General features: G+C 37.6%; 1 protein-coding gene across 2 annotated transcripts in view; it reads right to left on the minus strand.

Annotated features, from left to right (window-relative positions):
- Positions 1-355: 355 nt before the first annotated feature.
- Positions 356-17978, minus strand: part of RNF19A (ring finger protein 19A, RBR E3 ubiquitin protein ligase) — a 56892-nt gene continuing 39269 nt past the window's right edge. For both annotated transcript variants that reach the window (XM_055431750.2, XM_055431751.2), the window contains exons 6-10: positions 15670-15784; positions 15029-15190; positions 9324-9537; positions 8062-8205; positions 356-7397 (exon numbers count right to left, since the gene is read on the minus strand). In XM_055431750.2, the coding sequence (XP_055287725.1) occupies positions 6707-7397; positions 8062-8205; positions 9324-9537; positions 15029-15190; positions 15670-15784 (1326 nt within the window). In that variant the 3' untranslated portion in view covers positions 356-6706. The remainder of the gene's footprint in view (positions 7398-8061; positions 8206-9323; positions 9538-15028; positions 15191-15669; positions 15785-17978) is intronic.

Consider the following 17978-nt stretch of genomic DNA (forward strand, 5'->3'; position numbering starts at 1 on the left):
CTCCAGGATTAGTAAACTCTCAAAGAGGAACGAACATGCCATGCCATGCTACTCATATATAAATGAAAAGGAACAGCTTACTAACCCTAAAAACAGGGTCTCCATGGTACTGAAAAACAAATCAGAAGGTCCAGTCAGGTTTAATAGTAATTTCTACCAAACATTCTCGGAAGACATAATTTCAGTCTTACATACTCTGATATTGAAGTTTATCCCAGGAGGTTAGTTTAATATTTGGAGTCAAATTCACTATGTTAAAAACATTAAAGGAATAAACCATGATTATATGATAGGTGGCCCTCCCCCCAAAATAGCAGCCAATAACGTATTTCCCAAGGTAAAAACTCTTGGCAACTAAGAGTTAAGTAAGAATTTAATAAATTTTATAAATGATATCTATATTTATAAATTGAACAAACATAAATATCATAATGGCTGAAGAATTGAAGGGGTTCCCTTTGAGATGGCCAGTAAGAGAAATATATGATGTGATGATCAAAGAGAAAGATCTGAATCCTTGTTCTGCCACTTACCAGCTATGTAATTCTGGGCAAAGCATTTAATAACTCTGTATCTCAGTTTCCTCATCTGTAAAATGGGGACAATGAGCATCTCCTTCACAGGGTTGTTCCAAAGAGCAAGGAAGAATATTTTAGAAGTACATAGAAACTGTTTGACACTTTAAAGCACTGTAAAAGTGTTTTTCAAATAAAAAAATTCATAGATGATGATTCTGTATAAAGAAATCTCAAAGACTCTAGAGATAAAAGACGCAAAATCATTACATAAAAATAAGCTGTGGTTCTATACGCTAACAAACAGACTGCAAGGAGATCCAACCAGTCAATCCTAAAGGAAATCAGTCCTGGATATTCACTGGAAGGACTGATGCTGAAGTTGAAATTCCAATACTCTGGCCACCTGATGAGAAGAACCGACTCATTGGAAAACACCCTGATGCTGGGAAAGATTGAAGGCGGGAGGAGAAGGGGACAACAGAGGATGACATGGTTGGATGGCATCACAGACGTGATGGACATGAGTTTGAGTAGGCTCTGGGAGTTGGTGATGGACAGGGAAGCCTGGCGTGCTGCAGTCCATGGGGTCGCAAAGAGTTGGACATGACTGAGTGACTGAACTGAAACAAACAGAAAATGGTATCTAAAAAAATTAAGTACCTGGGGATAAGATTTAAGAAAAGATGTGAAAGATCTCTAGAGGGATAATTATAGATTCAGTGCAATCCCAAACAAAACTGGTGGAATGCAACATGCTTATTCTAAAATGCTTACGGACATGTAAAGTGCTAAAAACAGTCAAGACACTCTCGAAGGAAAACAAGGTGGCTAACATATTTCCAGATACCAAACAAATTCCAACACTGATGTCTAAATTGTCCATTAACTCACCTGGGGAAAGATTTCTTTCTAGAATGCTCATCCAATAGGTCTGTCTTCAGTTTATCCCTCACTTTTAAAAAAAATACTTGCACCAGTGTCACATAAGACTTCTTTCCAATTTGCCCTGTATAAAACGGCATACCCAAAACTTCCAGTCACTTTTCCCCAACCCTGTATTTTCATAACATCCATTATCTGACAATATTTTAATGCATATGTTTATTATTTATGCCACTCTCCTGACTATAAGCTTGCTGAAATCAGAGAATCTGGTTATTTGCTATAATGCTATATAACCAGATTTACTTTCTTCATTGAATGAATGAATAAATAAATTGAAGGAACATTCTGACTGGCATAGAAAATGTAGTGACTCAATTTGAACTAAATGTATAAACTGCAAACTCCCCTTCACTATTTATCTGCTAAATGATGGCTACTAAAGTACTATAACCCTCCCCAGATTTAGAATACTATTTTGGGCTTCCAGAAACAACCAATATGTAAATAATGGCTTTACACTTAATTGAGGGAAATAAATGAAACAAGTCCGTTAAAAGAGCCATATAAAATTTAACTTTGAGAATCTTAACTGACTCTAAAATTGGCAAGATGATAGAGGAGTTTAGGTATTTTGCTCATGTTATGTATCAATTAATAGCTCTGATGGTTTTCAACATATATCTTATCCTTTGGTAATCTTAAGTTTTTTTATTTTCTAATTAAAATACAGTCTACATACAATTTTATGTTTCGGGTGTAGTGTACAGTGATTTGACATTTACAGACACTACAAAATCATCACTATGATGAACCTAGTAACGATCTCTCCATAGTTGTTATAATAGTATTGACCCTATTCTTTATGATGTAGATTACATCTCTGGGGTTTATTTTACAAATGGAAGTCTGTCTCTCTTAATCCTCATCACCTGTTTTGCCCAAAACACCCTTCTTCTTCCAAATCTGGCAACCACCCTTTTGCTGTCTGTATTGATGAGTCTGTTTTCTTAGTTTTCACATACAAATGAGATCGTATTTGTCTTTGACTTATTTCATTTAGCACAATACTCTGTATATCAAGTTGTTGCAAATGGCACAATTTCATTTTTATGGCTAATATTCCATACACACACACACACACACACACATATATAGGTATCTATACCCAAATATACACAGACACATATCCACATACCACATCTTCTCTATCCATTTACCTATTGATGGACACTTAGGTTGTTTCCCCATCTTGGCTATTGTAAATAATGCTGCTAGGAACACAGGGGTGCATACATCTGAAACGTGTTTTTGGTTTCTTCAGAAAAATATCCAGAAATGGAATTGCTGGATCATTTGGTAATTTCATTTCCAATTTTTTGAGGGGCCTCCATACAGTTTTCCATTATGATTCTACCAATTTATATTCTCACCAACAATACAGGAGGTTTCCCTTTTATCCACATCCTTGCCAATACTTACTTGTTTGATAACAGCCATTCTGATAGGTGTGAGGTGTTATCTCTGTGTGTTTTAAATTTGCATTTCCTTAATTATTAGTGATATTGAGTATTTTTTCACGTGCTTTTTGGCCATCTGTATGTCTTTCTGGAATAATGTTCATTCAGGTACTTTGCCAATCTTTTAGATGAAATTTTTTTTATATTGGTAAGAAATTTGATTTGATATTTGATATTCGGTAGGCTGCCTTTTCCGGAGAAGGCAATGGCAAGCCACTCCAGTACTCTTGCCTAGAAAATCCCATGGACGGAGGAGCCTGGTAGGCTGCAGTCCACGGGGCCACTATGAGTCAGACATGACTGAGCGACTTCACTTTCACTTTTCACTTTCACACTGGAGAAGGAAATGGCAACCCACTCCAGTGTTCTTGCCTGGAGAATCCCAGGGACAGGGGAGCCTGGTGGGCTGCCGTCTATGGCGTCACACAGAGTCGGACACGACTAAAGTGACTTAGCAGCAGCAGCAGCAGCAGGCTGCCTTTTCACATGGTAGATGATTTCATTCACTGTGCAAAAGCGAGTGGGTTTGACCTGGGCTCCTTCAGAATTTCTCACTCTGCTCTAGGACTTGGAGCATGTTGAGATTTTGCATGTGCCCTGTAGGAGCACCCCGTCCCACCCCACCCCCCAGCTCTCAAAGGTTAAGTCCAGTTGTTCAGAAAGGTAAGTTCAGTTTTTTAGCCTGTTTTTAAATCCTTGAGCAGATGTCCTGGGGGGTCATCTTTCCAGTGCAGAACTCCCGGACTAGGAGCCCAGCATGGGCTCAGAGCCCCCCTCACTCTTTGGGGAGACCTCTGCATGTGTGATATTCTTCCCATTTGGGGTCAAGGACTTGGGGGCGTGAGTCCAGACTATACCAGTCTCTCCCCCTCCTAGGCATCTTGTTGTGGCTCCTTCTTTATATCTTTAGCTGTAGAGACTCTTCTGCTAGTCTTTAGGTGGTTTCCATAGATAGTTACTCTGTAAATAGTTGTAATTGTGGTGTAAGTGTGGGAGGAGGTGAGCCCAGAGAGTCTTTCTTCTCCATCATCATGAGGAACCTTTCCAAAATTTATATTTAACTAGAGAATATGCTATGGAAAATCTTTCGTATTTATAAATTAACCTAATTTCTAGCAAAAGAATGAACTGTGTTAATATAAAAAGCTAATTTGTACATGTAAGAGAATTCAAGTAAACTGGTAGCACATACAATGACCAGTAGGGTATATGATCATAATCAGTGTATTCTCTCACTACGATGTCATTTTCCCCACAGGCCTTAAAGAAAGTGAGTATAAAAGGTCTTTAAAAGATTCTGATGAATTAAGTGAAAAAGTGAAAGTGTTAGTCACTCAATCGTGTCTGACTCTTTATGACCCCATTGACTGTAGCCCACCAGGTTCCTCTGTCCATGGAATTCTCCAGGCAAGAATACTGGAGGTGATGAGTTAAGGCCTGTCTTAATTCTGGAGTATTCTCTCATGCTAAAGAGTCGGACATGACTGAGCGACTGAACTGAACTGAACTGATGGTAGCCCAAGGTTGAGCTCCAGAGGAATCTGATTTGGTCCTTAATTAACCCAAGTTTGAAGGAACTTCTGAAGTCAATTGAAAGGTTTAGACCATTTTTAAAGTGAGACTGAGATGGTACTGGTTGGGTACAACTAGGAGAGGGAACGTGGTGAGCTGCACACACAGGCCTCCCGACGCAGCACCACTTTTGCTGTATTCCTCCTAAGATCATTTAGCTTTCCATTTAATCTTTAGTCTTTTATGAAATGTCAAGAAGGCAGTCAACATATTCATACATATTACTTTCATGACGTATTAACTATGTAACAGAAAAACAGAAAAACCATCGATTTTATAGAGGTTATAAGAATACAAAGTGTTTCACTATAATTATTAGCTGGAATTAACTGACTGTAGTTTCATAACCTAATGTTGCCAGAGTAGGATCTCTTAAAGTTAAGATCTTTTTACTTTTCAGATGAGGATTTATAATGCTTTTCTCTTCATAATTTAGTAACAGATCTACTTACTTTCCAACCAATCTACTTAAAAAAAATGAAATTCTGTGGATGAAGAAAGCAGCTTCTTTCTGAAAAAGGCAGGTCTTTGACATGAAGAAAGGATACTTTCAAACACTGTTTGTTGAGAATTTCAGCAGATGCCGCCCTCTGGGCTGAGACTAGAATGTAGAAGCCTCTCAGTGGCTTGCAATATTTATGAATTTACCACAGCAAATGAATGTTCCTGTTCTTATAAAAACGCCTGTGCACAAACCATACAGCAGTGATACATTAGTATTTACATTTATTTCATGTATGCAGTTTACACACTCACTATTGAACAAAATTGGAATGCAGACAAATATACAAATACCATAATAAGCATTATCAAATAAAATAACTGGCACTAGTGTTATAAGCATATTAATGGGCCTGGTGAGAAAAGTGATGAAAGAAGACTGCAGCCCATGGCATTTTTCCTTTTATCAAAAGAAAATGCTTAGTAGCACCATAATGGTAATACTTAATAGAAACATATAAGATGGAATATTTTAACTGCTAATCACTGAGGTGAGCCTGTTTTATTTAAGTGAATTATACTGGAAGTTAACAGTATAGGCAATATTTTGGCCAACTTTTGTTTATGTCAGTTGAACATGTTCCATAAACAAAAGCAAAGGAAAATAAAGCCAGCCATACACGGACCCCTCCTTAGTACTTGGTACAAACTCTGTGCCATGCTTTGATTTCATGATTGGAGAAGGTATGTGCTAAAAACTGAGGTTATTATGTAAAGTTATTCACTAAAGCCTGAGTGTGTCTTTGGTAGGCTAATACTTTTTCAGCATTGTTACTATAATTATATTGATGTTTCTCTATCCTGTATTTTTCTACATAATCCAAGGTGACTAAGGAGGACATTATGGAAAACAATACAGCCAAACTCTCAAACATGTAGGCCCTTAAAATCCAGTCTATTCCCAAGGCACCAAGGATCAATGGGGTGCAAAGTTCCCCTTTGGGAAAGGTGACTTTTTGTAATACTTATAAACTAATGGAATTTTATTTTGCAGCTTTGTATATCTTATTTGGTGCTGTCAGTATACTTAATTACCTACTTTTACACTTGTCTTCTAAGATGGCAACAATATACAAGCTAAATAGAGTACCACATATTTCTATTTCAAAGTTGTGCAAAACTGCCACAATCTTGCTCAAGGTGTCTAAGTATCCACATGGTAGCAAATGGGCTGCCTTAAGCTGTATATATCCACATTGCATATGAAGAAGAAATGAAATTTATGCCCAGTTATGAACAGAAATGTTACAAAGAATATCATATACTGAAAATAACCTGCAAGGTTCTTTGAACAGTATCCCTTAGTGGTTTCAATAAAATGTCACTAACCACTTATCCCTAAGCCTCAAGTTCTCTTCATAAGAATGCTGTAGAACTGCATTAGTACTTTATATTGATTATAAATTAAGCCAAATTTCTATCTAAATACACAAGTATGTGCTTCAAGCACTGATTTGTGGCAAACACACAAAACATAATTCTCTTAAGAATTATTGTCCTTACGATAATGCACTTTTAAAGCTTTCATTTCATAGTTTGGTAATTAAGATCCACATGAAACACAATGCTTTGCTGAACATAGAAAACATATCTGCATTATGATTATGTAACCCGGCCTTTGGTGGCACCTTGAAATTTAAAACAGTCATCTGTAGTTCAACCAGATCCAAACAAGGTTTTTCAAGTGGTAATTACTTTGCAGCATTTATAGGTCTATATATCAGTCTGAATTGCAACTTTTAATTCCATTGTCTGGTGTGTGTGGTTGTTATTTGTTTCTTTTAGTGCACTGCCAAAATATAAATCAACACTGGGTTTTATTCCACCGTTACTATGTTCTTCTGCAATATGATTCAACTGTGGAACTTCTGAACATGAAGCAGTTTGGGTAAGCACAGAAATGCTACACTGATGGGGGGAATTTTCCAGTCGGTCATTTTCTACCTCAGGAAGAATGTTAACAGTAGCAAAGCGGGCGTGATAATCAGTGGAACCATGACTACAAGAAGTTTTCATGCTTTCTAGGTCAGAACAACTAAATTCAGAAAAGTGACTAGAGTGGGAATCTGCTACGGACGGCATACTGTCACTGAGGGATGGAGCCTCAAATTCACTCGAGTTCGTGCTTTGTTGTTCTAACAACTGTGCATCCATGTCCTCTCGGGTCTCGTTTATCTTCATGTTACTCTTTTTCCTCAATTTACCACTTTTTGATTTCTTTCCTGCCGTTGCTTCTTTGGACCACTTGGTGGCGCTGGATTTACCTTCGGGCAAGCCACCGGACGAACCCCCAGGATGGCTTCGGGTGGCACTGCCATCCTCCACACTGCTGCTTCCACTGTTGTGCCTGAACTTGGATGGCTTTGATTCAATATCTACTTGAACCTCCATACTGTTGCCTTCTCTGGAACATAAATGAAACAAATATAAATTTCTGACTTCCTCTTTTTTTTTTTTAATTAAATACAAATGTATCAAAGGGGGAGGGTTTCTGGGTGAAATGTTAAAGACAGGATAAATGCATCAGAACAAATTAATACAGGATACATTCTACTAATGGAAAAAAGCTGCTTGAAATAAGAGAATTGTCTTTATAACAATGCTTCAATTAGGGGAAAATGAAAAAATCAAAAGCAACTATGCTCACTTCTTACATACACTGTTCCAGGTACTATGCTACCTTCTCCATTTTTTTTCCAGAACAGTTGTAATGAGAGAGAATTTGCATATCATAAATTCACCTGTTTAAAGTACACAATTCAGTGGCTTGTAGTGTATTCACAGTTGTCCAATCATCACCACGATCGAACTTGAACATTTTCATTGTCCTCCAAAGAAGCCCTGTACCATTAGCAGCCAGTTCCCATTCTCCCCTCCCCTCAAGCCCGAGCAACCACTAATCTCCTTTCTGTCTCTATGGATCTGCCTGTTCTGGACATCTCTCACCACTTTCATCTTTCAGAGAACCTAACAGAAGAGATAACAATTATTTACCATAATTCTGCTTAATGATAGGGATACAAATTAATCTAAGAATACTTTTGACTTTACAACAACTTTTTCCTTACTTGTCCAGTGGGATATAGGAATTCAGAATGGATCCTGCCATTGCCTTGGTGCTGGCATTATCACTAACTGTCCCCAAGCTGACTGTGCCAGACTCTCCACTTAGACTGTACCGTTCTTTCTGTACATCTGCTTGTACTTCCAACCTTAAAGAGAAGGGTATCAGAAAAAGACAAAAATTATACATAATATCAGCACTACTATGAGAATGCTTATCTTCAAATAATTGAGTAACAAGAAGCTAATTTAGAGACAACTATAAACATTATTTTTTTCAGTTTCCTTTTATTTGATTACTCAAATTCTACTGCAGTACACTGAATAGTACCAGTCATCCGAATAAAATGGGAAAATGAGCTGTCGGCCAAGTCAGGCAGTTACAGAGTAACACAAATAGAATAGAAGGGATTTTAACTTAAACATGCTCCATTATCCTCACTTAGGGTGTGGCACTCTGCTTCCCCTACTTCAGTGCAAAACGCCAAATCTGAATACACTGAAAGCCATTCTAAGATCGATGCATCAAAATATTCTGGGCATCTGTATATTAAAAATGGTTCTAAATTTAACACCTGACTCTTTAAAAAAATAAGAATATATACCACTATAACTTAAGAGTTTGTGTTTAAAAGCACACTACCTAAAAATAACTGATTTATATTTTAATTCATGTATTTTCCCCTACATTTAAAAATCCCCTAAAGCTAATACAAGTGAATTAAAGAGGAAACAAGAGAAGATAAAAATGCTTAACTTATCCTACTTATCTACATAGCTTTTGGTAAAAGACTTTATGAGAATTAAATAACCGTTAATACAGAAAAGGGCCCAGGCAGACTCTCATGGCCTCAGCCCATGCATTCCCGACATCCTGACACCACTTGTCCCCTCAGGCTTCAGCCAGTATCTCATTTCCAAACATCCAGCTGTGGCTACCTCCAGATAGATGTAAGTACAGGTAATCACTGCCTTTACAGTGTTCACCAGAGAAGTGAACTCCAGCACTGACTCATAAAATCTGACAAGTGCAGTGAACAAAAAAATGGAACAATGTTATCCCTAAGATTTGGTTTTTACCTCATCAGATCTCCTCATTCACTGTTTACCACTAAATTTCATTTTCTGAAACCTTAAAACTTACTTGAAACCTTGTTTTCAACCCTGACACAGTCGGATCATATGTAATCATCATGCTTTGTGTTCAAAATTCTCATCTAATTAGTTTACAATTAAAGCAAAACAAAACAATGCACAGTTTTCTTACCTGTTGAAACAGTTTACCATGGCACTTCCTGACAGACTCCCTGTGATACTGGCTCCAGCGAGTGCCATGGTGCTGGCCGTCTCACTCAGGTTGTCCCGGATGGCTCCTATTCGATCCATGTGGCTCCCGCTTGCACTCAAACTGCCAGTCAAACCACCAACACTTCCCTCCCCTATGCTGGGGTTGTGTCTTGCTTCTGCTACTGAAGTTGTGTCTAAATGCAAATATTTCAAAGAAATTAGTGTGATTATTAATTTCCCTCTCCTTAAGAGTCTGTCCTGATTTTCAGATAGGATTCATTTTCATATGAAGTGTAAAACATACACAGGAATAGAAAAGATGTCTGGAGTCAGGGACATATAAATGGGATAACAGTAAAGGGAAACCTCACAGAGCGAAGCTGGATTAAGGACTGGGCCTCAGTTCTAAATGGTCACTACAGGCATATCTTGGAGGAACTGTGGGTTTGGTTCCAGACCATGGTAATAAAGCAAATATCACAATAAAGTGAATCATGAAGTTTTGGTCCTCCTAGAAGGCAATGGCAACCCACTCTAGTACTCTTGCCTGGAAAATCCCACGGGCGCAGTCCATGGGGTCGCTAAGAGTCGGACACGACTGAGCGATTTCACTTCCACTTTTCACTTTCATGCATTGGAGAAGGAAATGGCAACCCACTCCAGTGTTCTTGCCAGGAGAATCCCAGGGACGGCAGAACCTGGTGGGCTGCCGTCTGTGGGGTTGCACAGAGTTGGACACGACTGAAGCGACTTAGCAGCAGCAGCAGCAGTGCATATAAAAGTTATGTTTATACTATACTATAGTCAACTGTGCAACAGCATTATGTCTAAAAATTGCATATACCATTGATTTAAAAATTTCTTTATGGCTAAAAAATGCTAACCATAATCTGACAAGTCAGGGTTGCCACAAACTTTCTTCAATTTGTAAAAATACGTAATGAGCTACAAAGTGCAATAAAATGAAGTATGACTGCACTTTAGAAGAAAATCTAGAAGATTTAAGAATTCTGTAAAGAACCTAATCGTTGAAAAATTTAGCTGACTTTGAAGGAAAATTATGTGATGGTTTTCAGTAAGGGTGTCTTGAGGTCAGTAAGAATGGGTCAAAAGTTGACTTCTGAATATATTCCACAGCTCCGATTGTAAGTTATTATGAGGTCTGATACCATTATATTCCAATCTTTCAGTACTTTTTCACATGCTATATACTGGAGAATTTACTTACTTGCTCTAATATTTGAGCTCCTATTACATAACCCAACTCTGTTTCTAAGTGCTGGGACACAGTGAATCAGAGGGACAAACATCTTGCCCTCAAAAGGTTTATGCTCCAATTGGGGAGAGCGATAAATACAATTATATGGTGACAAATGCTATGAGAAAAAATAAATCAGAATAAAGAGAGTGAGTAAAAGGCAGACAGAGTGATGAGGAGTGCATGCGTCTGTGTGTGTAAGCCTGCTTGCCTGTTTGCTGTTTTATATAGTGTAATGAGAGAAGCCCTCTCTGGAAAGGAAGTGAAGGAGTGAGCCATGAAATTATCTGGGGGAAGAGTAATCCAGGCAGAGGAAACTTCAAGTTTAAAAGCCTAGAGGTGGAAGTATGTTTGGCATCTCAGCATCAAGGACAGGAGGTATAAAATGGAATGATAAGGGAAGAGTTCAAAGATGTAGCTCAGGAAGGACCACAGGTGGACTTATGGGACATGGTAGGGGCTGTGGAGTCCATTCCCTCACCCCTGGTACAGTCAGAAGCACTGAGAGAATTCTGAACATAAGTTAGATCTAACTAATGGATCACGTAAGAGGCTACTACTATCACAGGCAAGAAGAGAGTAGTTTGTACTAGTCGAACAGAGATGGTGAGAAATGGTTGAATTATGGCTAAACATTGAAGGGACAAGCAGAATATGCTGATGGAAAGAGGAGCGTAATCTTAACTAAAGGTTTTAGCACAGCTATAGCAAGAATAAAGAGACTACTTAATGAGGTAAGGATGACTGAGAGGCCAACAAGTTTTAGAGTGAACGGTTTGGTTATAGAGAAGTCAAGCTTACAATTCTTGTTAAGACATTCAAGTGCAGATTAAAGAGAAGAGTTACATGTACAAACTGAAGTTCAGAGGGCAGTTCTAGCCTAGATATAAATTTAAGAGTCTCTGTCTATATATATTATTTAATAGACATTACCCAGGGAGTGATTATAGATAAAGAAATCTGAGAATGAGCCCTGGGAAACTCCACAATTCAGAGGTTAGGAGAGGAAAATGAATCAGCAAACAAGACTGAGAAGTGGCTGCAAGACATGAGAAGACAAGTAGAGAAAATGTTTTAAGAAGGAGGGCATGCTCTACCATGTCAAGTATACTGTCATAGTAAGATGAAAATCAAGAACTGACCACTATATTTGCTACATGGAGATGCCTGGTGACTCTGCTTTGGTGGAGTGGTAGAGAGGAAATTTTGGACTGGTAGGAACCAAAATCTAATTGGAGTGAGTCCAAGAGAAAATGGGAGGTAGGAAATAGAACACTATCTTTGCACACATGCCTGATTACAGATAAACCTCAGCTTACTGCACTTCAAAGATATATATATATGTGTGTGTGTGTATATATATGTATATGTATAATTACAAGTAAAATAAAGAAAGCGAAGTTGCTCAGATGTGTCAGACACTTTGTGACCCCATGGACTGCAGCCTACCAGGTTCCTCCCTCCATGGGATTTTCCAGGCAAGAATACTGGAGTGGGTTGCCATTTCCTTCTCCAGGGGATCTTCCCAACCCAGGGACTGAACCCTGGTCTCCTGAACTGTAGGCAGACGCTTCACTGTCTGAGCCACCAGGGAAGCCGAAAAGTAAAAGGTATGTGGCAACCCTGCTGTGAGCAAGTCTATCAGCGCCATTTTCCCAACATCATTTGCTCACCTGGTGTGTCTGTGTCACATTTCAAACTTTTTCATTATTATTGTATTTGTTACGGTGATCAGTGATCAATGATCTCTGATGTTACTACTGTCACTGTTCTGGGGTGCCATGACCGTGCCCATATATGACATATAAATACTAACAACTGATAAACGTGTGTGTATTCTGACAGCTCCACTGACGATGGGCTGTTCCCCCTTCTCTCTCCCTTCTCTTTGGCCTCTCTATTCCCTAAGACACAACAATATTGAAATTAGGCCAATTAAAAACCCTACCATGGCCCCTAAGTTTTTAAGTGAAAAGAACTGCACATCTCTTACTTTAAATCAAAAGTTAGAAGTGATTAAACTTAGTGAGGAACGTTCTTCGAACGTCACAGCAGGCTGAAAGGCTAGGCCTCCTGTGCCATTTAGTTAAGCTGTGATCACAAAGGAAACAGTCTTGAAGGAAATTAAAAGTCCTACTCCAGTGAACACATGAATGATAAGAAAGCAACACAGCCTAATCGCCGACATGGAGGAAGTTGTAGTAGTTCGGATAGAAGATCATACCAGCCACCACATTCCCATAAGCCAAAGCCTAACCCAAAGCAAGGCCCTGCCTTTAATTCTACAAAGACTGAGGTGAAGAAGCTGCAGAAGAAAAGTCTGAAGTGAGCTGTGTTGGTTCATGAAGTTTAAGGAAAGAAGCTGTCTCTGTAACGTAAAAGTGCAAGGTGAAGGAGAAAGTTCTGATGTAGAAGCTGCAACAAGTTATCCAGAAGATTTAGCTAAGATACTTAAAGAAGGTGGCTATACTAAATAATAGATTTTTAATATAGAGGAAACATCTCCTATTGCAAGAAGATGCTATCTAGGACTCTCATATCTAGAGAGAAGTCAATGCCTGGCTTCAAAGCGTCACAGGACAGGCTGACTCTCTTATTAGGGCCTAATGCAGCTGGTGACTTGAAGTTGAAGCTAGTCAGTGCTCATCTACCATTCCAAAAATCCTAGGGCCCTTAGGAATTAGGCTAAATCTGCTCTGCTCCTGCTTTATAAATGGAACAACAAAGCCTGCATGACAGCACATCTATTTACAATGTAACTTATTGAATACTTTAAGCCCACTACTGAGTCCTACTGTTCAGAAAAAAAAGGATTCCTTTCAAAATATTACTAGCTCACTGGCAATGCATCTGGTGACCCAAAGCTCTGATGGAGATGTAGGACAAGATTAATGTTTTCATGCCTGCCAACTCAACATCCATTCTGCAGCTCATGGATCAAGGGTTCATTTCAACTTTTAAGACTTTATGATTTAAGAAATACATTCTCTAAGGCTATATATGCCATTCATCAGAAACAACGATTCCTCTGATGAATCTGAACAAAGTAAACTGAAAGCCTTCTGGAAAGGATGCTCCATTCCAGATGCCATTAGGAACTTTCACAATTCGTGGAAAGTGGTCAAAATATCAACATTAATTGGAATTGTAAAGAAATAACAAAAAAGTTGATTCCAACCCTTGTGGATGACTCTGAGCGGTTAGACTTAAATGGAGAAAGTAACTGCAGATGTGGTGGAAATTGCAAGAGAACTAGAAGTGGGGCCTGAAGGTGACTGAACTGCTGCAATCTCATGATAAAACTTTTACAAATGAGTAGTTGCTTCCTCTGGATAAGCAAAGAAAGTGGTTTCCTGAGATGGAATCTACTCATGGTGAAGATGCTATGAAGACTGCTGAAATGACAACAAAGGATGTAGAATATTACATAAACTTAGCTGATGAAGCAGTGGCAGGATTTGAGAGGATTGACTCCAACTCTGAAAGAAGTTTTACTGTGGGTAAAATGCTGTCAAACTGCACTGCATGTGAAATCATTTGGGAAGAGAAGAGGAAGAGTCAATTGCTACAAAGTTTATTGTTGTCTTATTTTAAGAAATTGTCTCAGCTACCCCAATCTTCAGCAATCACCACCCTGATTAGTCAGCGACCATCAACATCAAGGCAGGACCCTCCATGTTCAAAAAGATTATGACTTGCTGAAGGCTCACATGATGACTAAAATTTTTTTAGCAATGAAATATATTTAAATTAAGATATATACACTTATTTTTAGACATAATGCTATTGCACATTTAATAGACTATAGTATAGTATAAACAAACTTCTATATGCAGTGGGAAACCCTAAAATTCATGTCTTGCTTTACTGTGCTGTTTGCTTTATTGCAGTGGTCTGGATTAGAATGTATAACACCTTCAAGGTATGCCTGTACTTCCATGAAACAACTTCTTTAATAGGAACTGTTGGAATTTCTTTAAGAAAAACTTCCACACTTTAAAAAGTGTAACTTATACTCCTACTGGTAGTCTACGATGGCCTTTATATGATCCATTTAAAAAAAATAATGCCTGTTTCTTTGAATAACATTAGGTTGAAGGTATTTTCTACTCATTGGGTATCTGCATTTCTTCTTTCATGAACTGCAGTTCTCTATCCTTTTATTACTGATTTGTAATGCTTTACACAAAATTAAAGATTAAAAGTCTAGACTTTCTAAGATACTAGATTTCCGTTGAAGGTTACAGGCACCCAGAACCATTCCACCACCTTTCATCCATGAATCTTTCCTCAGCAGCTCTTCTCTGATATACTTCCGGGTGAATACTATTAGGACTAGAAAGAGAGCAAAGCATGTTACCTACAGCCTCCCACTTACACTATTACCACTAGTAAGTAAATCTTCTTCCTTTGCTGAAAGGACTTACCTACAGCTGTATTTGTTCCACCAACATTTATATCATTTTCATCATCAAACTCAATTCTGACTCCTTTTCCATTGCCTGCTGAGACTCCACAACCTCCACTTCGACAGAGAGAAATTGGAACAACACCATAGACATAAGCTAACATAATAGGAACACCAATACCTAAAGAGGAATTAAATTGGTCATTACAAACCAAAAAATAAATCATAGAAACACACATTTTAGAAAGTTTTTCAAGAGAAAGTGTACAGGAGAAAAGTGTTAGGGTTCTGTAACTCTTGACCAAAGTGGACTTACCCAACTATTAAAGGATGAAAGCAGATTCAAAGCTTCTAGCCTATCAGGTGACATGAGGTCATATATATATAATCTTTCATGTGCCAGGGCTCTAAACTTTCTCTTGGTGGGGAACCATTAGTAACTTACAAACTATCCCTAAGGCTAGCCTCTTAAGTTTATATTACTTTTAACCAATTTGGTTACTAAATGAGAAGCTTTCTATAGGCTCAGCTTACTGTCCCTAAATAAATAAAAGTAACTCTCTTATCTTTAACAATAAGATACTCTGGTTTTCAAAATTCTTCCACAAAATTTTAATTCTATAAAAGGTGAGGTAATAACTATTTTAAAGTATTTCTTACCTACAGTTACTGCAGCTACAACGGGAGACACGATTACGGACAATGTTACACCACCTGCTATGGCCAAATTCCGTTTGTGCTTTGAAACATCCTTGCCTTCATATCGATTGTGAATCTTGAATTAAAAATAAAAATGGGGATGATGATTAAAGAAAAACCATATTACATATTTAAATAAAATAGACCTACATTTGCTGGAAGTGTAGTGATTTATCTTATAACTTCATAGTTAAGTATCCAAATTCAAGGTCAATATATTATTGTTCTTAAATCATATTCTTATCATTCGCTCTTTATTAATAATTTGTTTACACAAAACAGTGATTTAATAGATTTTACTTTGTGTTTATTTTTAAACAGTCTTGAGTAAAAGTAGTCCTTATAATCTTATTCAGGAACAGGATAAATCATGTTTTGAACAAAGACAACATTAAGAACATTATTTTCAACATAGTTAGGAGCTGGATATTTGACCAATAGGATTACTTCTAACAAATGTATCATTCCACAGTCTTCTAAATAAGCATCCCTAAGTAAAAACTGGTTCCTGGAAGAGGTTTACACAGTCTTTGGAAAAAAGAAAAAAACCTGACCTTAAAAAGCAGTACTAATAAGTAAACATCACTAAAAAGAATGAATTTTTTCTCAGATTCCTTTTTATGAAGAAAAGTATTATCAAATGACTCAGAATCCTGGACTCTTATTTATAGCTCAAAATAAGGGGTACAGAGAGACAACAAGAACAAATAATCCTGCCACAGGACAGCAGTCCGATCTACTTGGCATCTCTACAAAGCATAGGTGTTACTAATAAACAGAACTTAATATCACCATGGAAGCTGCTTGTGAGATATATGAACTTTAGGAAATAGCTCAGTATCTTTGTTCTTATGATTTCCAAGGGCTAAAACTAAAAAAGTACATTCCCCCTTGTTTCAAGACAGATTCAAAACAGCCTCAAAAGTGTACAGGTAGTCTCTAAAGTAAAATACCTGACTTAAAAACAATATCACAGATGAAGCAAAATAACATAATCTATCATTATCATGTGGTTATTTTGAAGGCTGTAAAGTACAATGAATCTTGTGGGATGTTTTAAACAGTGAGAAGGCTGGGGTGGGGAGACGGGCAAAGCAGGCATGAACAAGGAAATTTTCTATATTCTAGTCAGAATCCTGTTTTCCAGAACGGACTGTTTCAAGGAATGGGCCTCTACACTTCCCAAACAGTCCATACAGGCAGAGATGGCAAAGTTTCCCAAGGCATCTTTCATTATTCTTCAGTATTCCTTGCCACTCCCATTCCTAGAAAACTTAGCACTGAAGCAGAAAAAAGCCAAAGCTAAAAACTGGTGGAACAGACTTGCAAAAGCAGGCAGCTGAGTCTTCCAGAAAATTCTGCATCCTCAAGCACTAATGTTCAATTACAGTGATCATATCATCCTACTAACTTCTGGCTCAATTTTTTCTGTTTTACTATTTTGTGTCACATTTTCTATTTGTTATTGTAAAAAAAAAAAAAAGCTCACTTTTAAGTACTTTATCAATTATATAGGTTTTCCTGGGCTGGTTTGTATCCCTAAACACCACAGAGAACATGACTTCAATGGAAAACTAATGCATCAACTTGCAACCATTTGAGGACACATTTGAAAAGAGGAGACTTGTTACTGCACCTGAGACTGAACAATGAGGTAAATAATCTCTCCTCTATAAATTATTTGTAGGTATCCACAGTACAACAGTCTCTCTTCCCCTTCTACTTTGAAGTATCTGAATAGTTTTGTTTTTAGCAAAACCTTGCTTTGGACAACTCTATGAAAAGTTAAAATCTGTTATTGTGTTTAGGACTTTAACAATTATGTTTAATTACTTAAAACCTTCTGAAATAAACAGTTGGCCCATAAATATCTCTGTTTGGCCTCAGTTTCAAGCTAATTAAAAAATAACATGTACTATTATTTCTGACTATAAAAGGATGTTGAACATTACAAAAAAAAAAAAAGTGTGGTTGTTCTATGAAATAGGATCAGCCTTGTCTTGAGTTTTGTTCCAAAAGTCAGAACTAGAATCAAATGAAACAATTTAAAGGAAAATAGATTCTGACTCAACATAAGAATTTTCAGTACAGCTCCCTGACAGCACAATGGGCTGTTGGTTTCCCCACTACTGAAGTGCCCAAATGGCTAGGTTGAAATTTATCAGGGATCTTACATAAAGAATTTGGGCATCTGGGTTTAAATCCTAGCTCTGCTTCTTCCTGTGTAACTTAAGATAAAACACATAAATTTTTCAAAACTTTAATATTCG

The sequence above is a fragment of the Moschus berezovskii genome, chromosome 16, assembly GCF_049115385.1.
Source record: "Moschus berezovskii isolate FMDL1 chromosome 16, NW_MosBer_1.0, whole genome shotgun sequence".
NCBI lineage: Eukaryota > Metazoa > Chordata > Mammalia > Artiodactyla > Moschidae > Moschus > Moschus berezovskii.